The 8,491-nt window shown below is 37.8% G+C and overlaps 1 protein-coding gene across 1 annotated transcript in view; it reads left to right on the forward strand.

Annotated features, from left to right (window-relative positions):
• The window catches only part of LOC105516487 (A-kinase anchor protein 17B-like), an 8,119-nt gene extending 3,703 nt beyond the window's left edge, over nt 1-4,416 (forward strand). The window contains 2 exon segments of the mRNA XM_011948715.1: nt 2,760-2,912; nt 3,082-4,416. Coding sequence (XP_011804105.1) covers nt 2,760-2,912; nt 3,082-4,416 — 1,488 coding nt within the window.
• Nucleotides 4,417-8,491: the final 4,075 nt, after the last annotated feature.

The following is an 8,491-nucleotide window of genomic DNA, read 5'->3' on the forward strand; positions in this document are numbered from 1 at the left end:
TCCTTCCTTCCTTCCTTCCTTCCTTCCTTCCTTCCTTCCTTCCTTCCTTCCTTCCTTCCTTCCTTCCTTCCTTCCTCTCTCTCTCTCTTGTATTTTGAGTAGAGACGGGGTTTCGCCATGTTGGCCAGATTGGTCTTGAACTCCTGACCTCAGGTAATCTGCCCGCCACGGCCTTCCAAAGTGCTGGGATTACAGGCGTGAGCCACCGCACCTGGCCTCTTTGTATTTATTTCTTTGAGCTTATTGTTGATGTCCAGTTCAGGAGTTTGAGTCTAGAAGGGGCTATTGGATTGCCAAAGGTTGCCAGTCGAGTACAGATGAGCCAAAAACTATGGAGCTTTGAAAATTAATTTTACTTCCTGGCCCTTCCTCATGCATGTTTATTCTTTTATTCTTTCATATAAATTGTAGCCATTCAGAAAAGGAGATAAGCAGGCTCACGCCTGTAATCCCAGCACTTTGGGTGGCTGAGGTGGGAGGATCACTTGAGGCCAAGAGTTCAGGACCAGCCTGGGCAACACGGGGAAACCCTGTCTCTACAAAAATTAAAAAAAAAAAAAAAAAAATTAGTGAGGCGTGGTGGCACACTCCTGTAGTCCCAGCTACTCAGGAGGGTGAGGCGGGAGAATCACTTAAGCCCAGGAGTCTGAGGCTACAGTGAGCCATGATTGTGCCACTGCACTCTAACCTGGGTGACAGAGCAAGACTCTGTCTAAAAAAAAAGGAGATAAAGAATACCCTTCCATGTGTCCCTTTCTTTTTTACCAGTGGAGTGATAGGAATTACTTGAGGTCATGTCTGTGAAACTTGGCCAGAGCTTGAGCCTAATAAATATAACTAGTCTCCCCCAAATCCAGGCTGAACATCCAATTTAGATAATCCTCTGACTTTTGGCCAAGTTCTGACTTACGTAATTGTCCCTTCTTTCCCTTTCCCCACGTTCCCATAAGGGCCTAACTGAGACAGTTCTAATTTTCAGGAAACAGAAGCCCTAAGCCAAAGCTGAGGCACCTCAAGAGCCAGACTCTTCAGAGGAGTGGGAGGAGAGGAAGTACCTAGTATCTCAGAGGTGAGTTGAGGCACTTCGGTTCCTAAGTGTACTCCTGAGGAACATTTCAGGAAGGCTATTGCCGAAATGTTCTTCAAGTTTGGTAGGTACTCACCTTTCTGAGACATTACCTTTGCATTTGAGCAGTGGTCTATTGAAAATTCACTCCATGGAAGACTCATTGCATCCACTGGGGCTTATTTTAATAGGCTGACCTCTAATAACCCAATAGTAGATTTACAAAAGGGATATCCACATTCTCTAAAGGAGTTGCGTCCCAACTCTTCCATTTGACTCTCTCTCTCTCTCATTCTCTCTCTCTTTGTGTTTCTAAACGTCAGGACAGTATTACCCAGACATTTAGCTAGTGTGTCTACTTTTCTAAGTTTCTAATGGATGTAACAGAAAAATGCCAGAGGGAAGAAACGGATGGGGGGTGGATGTTAGGTGTTATTAACCTTACTTTTCCACTCATCTGCAGTAGGTTTGGTAGAGTCTTTGGAGACTTGTAACAAGCTCATGATAGTCTAGTCTTAAACTATTTGATAAGAAATTTCTCACCTCACAGAGCAATTGTTATGTTTGGAGAGTTTCATTTTTGGAAGGTGTTTCTCCCCCTTCCTGACCTCTTAAAGATAGCCAGATTCTGCAGATGTCCTGGATTAAAAGCCAGAAAAGCTGCCAAAGTGTTCATTTAAAAATCCATATTCAGTGTTTTAAAATATGAATAGTAAATGCCATTAGGATTACATAAATTTTATGTATATTTGCAATCTTGCCCTTTTTCTCATTAGTGTGGACAATCAAACTTAGTGAAATCAGGATCAGAAAAATGTCACATTTACATTGATAATAAGGCTAGCTGGATCTCTTTTCATTTTCCTTAATGACCTCTGAGGGTGACTCCTCCTAAAGAATCTATCTCTATGTGTGTGGTGTCTGATTTCTTGGCCTCGTAAATACTAATATCCATTATGCAGTCCCAGGTTCTAATCCCAGGTAGTGTGTAGGCACTGTGCTCTGATGTGTGTCAGGTGTCAGTGGGAGCACAGTACAAAGCCTCCAGCAGGATGGGGCCTGTGGGCAGCACCTTTCACCTGCTGTGCGGTTATGGAGAGCAGATAGCACTGCAGACATGATTGCAGATAGAACCATGATCACGGCCACATTTGCTACTTGCTACCTTGCTTTTTACTGAGCACAGGGGGATAGGGAGGGAACTCAGAGACAGCCTTACCTGCAGTCCATAGTAAGAGGCTGGTATGAAAAGAAAGACAGTTTATCTTTTAAGCTAGTGGACCCTTTTAGATACACATTTCACCCGTCAGTCTTTTCTTGTACTGGGATTTTTCTGGGAGGGCTGTAGATCATTTCTTTTTCCTTTTTGTATCTCCAGCTCCTAGCACAATACCTGGAACATCAGGCACATTGATTTTCAAACAAGTGAGAAAAGAGTCATGTGCTTTGAAGGCTATGTAAAGTGTGGTGCCTTCTCACATAAGCATGGGCATAGACCTACTCAAAACAGTTCATATTAGACTAAGACATTTAATTTTGCCTTCTATTTCCTCAGTGCAATATTGTTCCTAATTTGGATCTATCCCAGGTATTAGAAGTCTCTTCAGAACAATGTCAGAAAGCACAATTTTTCTTTGGAATTTTTTAATCTGTTTAGTTTTTCATGAGAGATTTTTAATCTTTTTCTTTGAAGGGATCCACACAGTTTAACCCACAGGAGGTCGACATTATTGGCACCAAAGCTAATGCTTCTCGAGGGAACACATTGAAAACTCTGGAGGAAGAAGAGCTAAACACTCTGCATCTTCAAAATCAAGAGGAAATGTCAAAATATTCAGGTTGCCAAGTCAGACAATAAGCAAAAACAAAAAATGAAGAAAGTAACTAGGGATCACTTACAGAAATCTTCCCACTGCCTTGGGGAAGAAAATTTAAGGTATTCCTCTAGAAAACAGAGAACTGGAATATTATTAAGTGATGAAGAATATGAATATGAATTCGGTTTGTTTTTTGAGCATAACTCCTTGGAGATTACGATAACTAAAGGCCAGTCTCCTGAAAATGGAGATCACCATGGTTCTAGTGAATCCTGTTCCAAATTATCTGGGAGAGGCCAAGGCAGGAAACCTAAGATCCATGAAACAGATGCATTTTTTGACTATCTTTTCAATTATTATGAAGCTCCACAATATAGTCGTATCTGCCTAGAACCAAGTCAGGTAGCAGGCACATGTCAGTGGCAGAGGGATGTCCAAACTAAGGGAGATGGATTTCAGATTAGTTTGAGAAAGCGTAGGCATCACTCAATCAATTCGAGCCAAGGGGAAAACCTGGAAAGGAATGAACAGGTTCAAGAAAATGATTACTCATCAAACATTTGTACTCAGGATCCTGAGCATAAACGAGGAAAAGTAGATTATGCCAAAGAATGTACTAATGGGTTTAAAACTCATTGCCAGGAGACAGCCCATAAAGCTGGTGGTCAGCTGTCCCCAACTGATGGAAACAGCTATCTGTTGGAAAAGACTCATACTTATATTGAAGATTCCAAATCCACAAGGAAAAGCCAAGTGTCCACACCCCACGAGTCAATAGACTTAGATTTACAGTTGACAGATTTCTTAGAGGAAATTAGTAGTGATTCTGAATGCTTCAGTGAAACCCTTAGTATAAACAAAGAGGAGAAAGAGAAATCTGTGGCCACATTTCATAGTTTCTCAGAAAAAGAACCTCTTGACACTGACAAAATGATCACGCGCAAACAAAATACAAGGTTGAGTCAGCAGACCTTTTTTTCAAAGTGGAAGAGTGATCGTGAGGAAAAATACTCTAATTACAGGTTTAGGACACCAGGCAGGAAGTCTGAGTATGAACCAAAATGGATATGTTCATGGTGTGGGGGTGAAAATCATTTCATTACACGTGAAAACAACAATGGCCAAATGAAGGAACAGCTAGCCCCCAAATACTTGTTTGATGAAGATTACTACCAGGAACCCAGTTCCAGTTATCTAGAGAGGAGGTTTAGTGATAGTACATTGGATCAGAGAGTGAACTATGGGCCCTCTCAGGTGCCCATAATGTCATCAAGAAGTGCTAGGTCTTTCTATTTTGGTAATTTTCACAGAAGAAGAGGGACTCCTTGGAAGTCAGAATATAACCAGAATTCAAGAATGTTTAGAGGATGTAATTATAACTATTTCAAATTCAATTCGGATTATGACTATAGTAGACAAAATGGTCAGGAGTATATTGACTATGGAAGCTATTCAGGAAATAACTGCACTGGTTCTTTAAATTTTAAATGTTTTGATGGCCACTTAGATCAGGAGTATCTTTTTTCACAGTAAACATGTTACAAGAAGAAAATTTAAAACCAAATGTAGCCATGTAATTAACAACTACACAGCAAGACAGCAGCATTTAAAAGCTTCAGAAGCTGTGTGTTTTATATTTCCAAAGCTTGCCAGTACACCTGGAGTCATTTTGACCTATGCTTTCAACTTTGGCAAGAGAAATAATGTTTTGTATTTGACCCTGCTGAAGCTTTTAAATGCTACTTGATCCAAGGATAGACATTTCTATATAGTTCAACTAAAACTTTAATTCTATGCCAGTGAAGGAGCAGATTAACATTGAGAGGGGTTGAGATGGCCCTCTATGGCTCCTTAGGTGTCACAACATCATCATTTAGTGTCATTTATCTCCAAAGATGACAACAGTGAATGAATAATGATCCTTTTACATGTTATTTGATTTGGTCAGAAACACCACGTGCAGCAACAAACTTTCCTGAGTTTTATTTAGAAATAATTGTAGAAAAAAGAGACCACAGTTAGAACATAGACTTCTTCCTGACATTAAAGGGTTGCATGAGCATCCACCAGGAGCAAATTCATCTTACTACTACATTTAAATACTCAAAGAGTTGTCTTTTTCAAGACAAAGTCTTGGAAGAAGAATCTAAAAGTGGTCCAGATTGTCCTTTGAGGTTTAAGTGGATAGTATTTAAAACCATTAGCAGAGTTTTTTTGTTTTTGTTTTTTTAAGAACCCCATATCTTTCCATTTTAGAAAAACAGCATGATTGAAGTAATATAACCAGTGGAATTTGCAAAAGGAAATATTGAAAAATTGTGGGGGCACCAATAATGTCACTTGAAAAGAGAGGATGTGACTATTTCACTTCAGGTTATGTAATCCTTTCACTCAGGGCTGGGTTACATCAGTCTGTAAAAAGTCACTGAATATCCCCCAAACTGAACTTTATTAAACAGTAACAAGTGCCTCTCTTCTCAATCCTTAGTGATGCCATTGAGTTTTTAAAAAGAGTCAAGAGAAAAGCCTATAGTTTTGTAGCTGGAGAAAAATGTATATGTGTAGCATTTGTAAACTCTCAACATAAGCAATTGATCTTTTTACCTACTAGTTTTTGACTTCATAAATGTTTTTAAATTGGGATATTTTATGGATTCTTGAAGACTTACATCTTAGTGCAGTGCATGTTCTATAGAAAGCTCAGCTGATTCATTCTGCATTACCCTGCATTTAGGACCTCAGGGGCAATAGATTACCTTTTTTTTTTTTCCTCCAACAAAACTATGCCTGACCTGGTAATTGAAGACAACGAGATTAGAGACTGTCGGCAACAGGAAAAAGTGATTTTTAATCCACAGAAGCAGTAAAGGGCAACACTTTGATATGACATGATTCATTCATACACCCTTAATTTGATATTCTGTAGTAAAGTACCAGCTGGTAGAGCCAGGTAGAATGCCAGTCATTGTGGCTGCCCAGATTATCACAATGTGTGCATATAATCAGCCTTTTGAGCAACCTGGTATGTGAAAGGGCTACAAAATCTTATTTATCTGAAGGAAGAGCCACAAGTTGTTTTGTTGATCTCTTCTAATCATAGAACTATGTTAGTACATGCAAGAAGTCAGAAATGAATGTACCATAGTAGATGCTGTTTATTATTATTAATATAATAACCAGTGGATGATTTGTTGGCTCTCTTGGGTTCAATTCCACTTTCAAGCCAGTGACTCTTCCATCAAAACTAGATTTGGCTTGTCAAATCTGAAAAACACCGCTCATGGGGCAAGTGCCTTGACTGTTAATGTTCAAAGTACTGTTGTCCAGAGTAGCCTTTTAAACTACTAACAGCTTGTATTTTGTCAGGCAACTTTCAGTAACCAGGTATTATTTTCCTTTGACGAAAACCTGCCTCTTAATTTTTCATGTGTCATGCCATTAAAACAAAGAATATGATGGTTTGTAATGAGAAGCAGCTATGTTTGTTTTGAAAAAAACTCATTGTCACTTGATTTTTCTTTGCAGAGTTTTTAGACATGAAAACAGTTTGCTGCTCAGTAGTCAGACATAAAAATAAATTGCAGAGTACAGCATGTGCAATTCTTATGTGTATTAGAACCAGTGCTAAGTCATTTCTATATAACATTTTTGTCTTTTTTTTTTTGCTAAATATCATCCTGGGACTTAGAAGAAAGTAAAAATACTGGTTTTGTTTACATTCTGTATAACCCTAGACTTTTATATGTCTTATAAAAGAGTCAGCCTTTTTGGTGTGTAGGCCCTAAATGAGGAAGACAACTTATCCTGTACTTTTTAATTGAATGGCTTAGTAAGGAGTAAAATAGAACTAAAATATTGTAACCACCTTCTTAATGAACACTGCTATTCTTTGTTGTGCTAAGTAGTGAATAAGTGTTTTCTCATATCTTTTTCTATGTCCTATTAAGGGTCTGAACTTTAATCTTTGTCTTGAGGTATTTTCATATTTTTCTTTGTACGGGTTGCTGGTAGTAATGCAAAAAGACTAAAAATATGTCAATGTGCTTTCAATTTGTTTAAATTTCTCAGGTAGAAAGCCATGTAACCTGGTAATTTTGAAAATAAGAACTAAATAAACATATTTTTACTTGTTGCAAAATTGTTTAAAATATTCATTTTTAAATAAATGCTGATAAGTCCACCTTTGGGGGAAAGTTTCTACTTACAGTATGCTGCTTTGTGCTATTGTTGATCTCTTTTCTCGTTTGCATTGTTAGAGAAGTAATACATATTCAATTGTGAGATATATTAAAAATAAAATTATCATAGTGAATATTATTTGTTCATTTATCACATGTATTGGCTAGCATGTTGCACATCCACAATAACATTTTCTGTGGAAATACAGATGCCTAATTTTAATATCGTTTCTATGTCAGTTTTCCCGTTTTGTGGAAACTGACATTGTCAGAGTTCATGGGACTAAAGACCATAGTTTTCTTTTCATTTTGAACAAACTGAAATCATGATATTTAGATTTAAGATGATCCTCCCTTTAGCACATTTTATCAGTGCTAATAAGAGGTAGCAAAATTGACTCCATGGAATTTCACCTAATTCCTTCAGCCCTGGGTGTCTTGGGCCACACATAAAATATACTAACTTAATGAGAGCTGATGAGCTAAAAAAAAAAAAAAAAAAAAAAAATTGTGAAAAAAATCTCATGTTTTAAGAAAGTTTACAAATTTGTGTTGAGCTACATTAAAAGCTGTCCTGGGCTGCATGCAGCCCGTGGGCCATGGGTTGGACAAGCTTGCTCTAGATATTTTCCTCTTGGCCTGTTTAACTTTGCAAAATGAATAGCCTAATCTTCACATGTACATGAGATTTCAGGCTGCAAAGGTGGGCCCAACTTCTCTCTCCTACTCCCTCTCCAAAGCATAAGGCATAACATGTTACATGGCACAAAACAGGCACTCAAACATTTGGTGAATGAAACCAAGTGGGAAAAAAAAGAGCACATTAAAAAAACTCACAAGTACCTGCAGTGTGGTTTGATAACATGAAAAACTGAAATTTCTTTGGTTCAGGGAGTATATCTCTTGTAAGAAAACTCTGCCAATGTTAACATTAAAATGACAAAACACTAATAGGTTGTCTTTGTTTATACAACTAACTCCATATGCAAATCTGTTATTCTTCTTTTGACATGAGGTGAATTAACTTTGCTACTGTAAGGATTCCTGATACTTTCCTGATCAGAAAATTCATTAACATAAAAAAACCCAAAACCCTTCCTTAGTACTTGGCAATGACAAAGGCTTCAGTAACACTACTTCTTAAGAACCTGGCTATAGACTTCAAGGTGGAGGTCTGCCATTTACAGTTTAGAAAGTTGTGATTTAGGCAAAACTTCGACAAGTCACAAAAAAAGCAATTCAATTCACTATGTCTTAACAGGACAAGCTGGTATTTGGTTTTTGGTGTGGGGTCTCCATGAAATTTTGCCACTTGTTTCTTTTGGAATACAAAAACTCTGCACTCAAAAGTGAAACTGAATTTTAAGCCAAAGTAAAATGTCTGAATCAGATTCTCTAGAATAAGATTTTTTAAAAAAATTTAAATAAGT

This window comes from Colobus angolensis, unplaced genomic scaffold, assembly GCF_000951035.1.
Source record: "Colobus angolensis palliatus isolate OR3802 unplaced genomic scaffold, Cang.pa_1.0 Scaffold282, whole genome shotgun sequence".
Taxonomy (NCBI): domain Eukaryota; kingdom Metazoa; phylum Chordata; class Mammalia; order Primates; family Cercopithecidae; genus Colobus; species Colobus angolensis.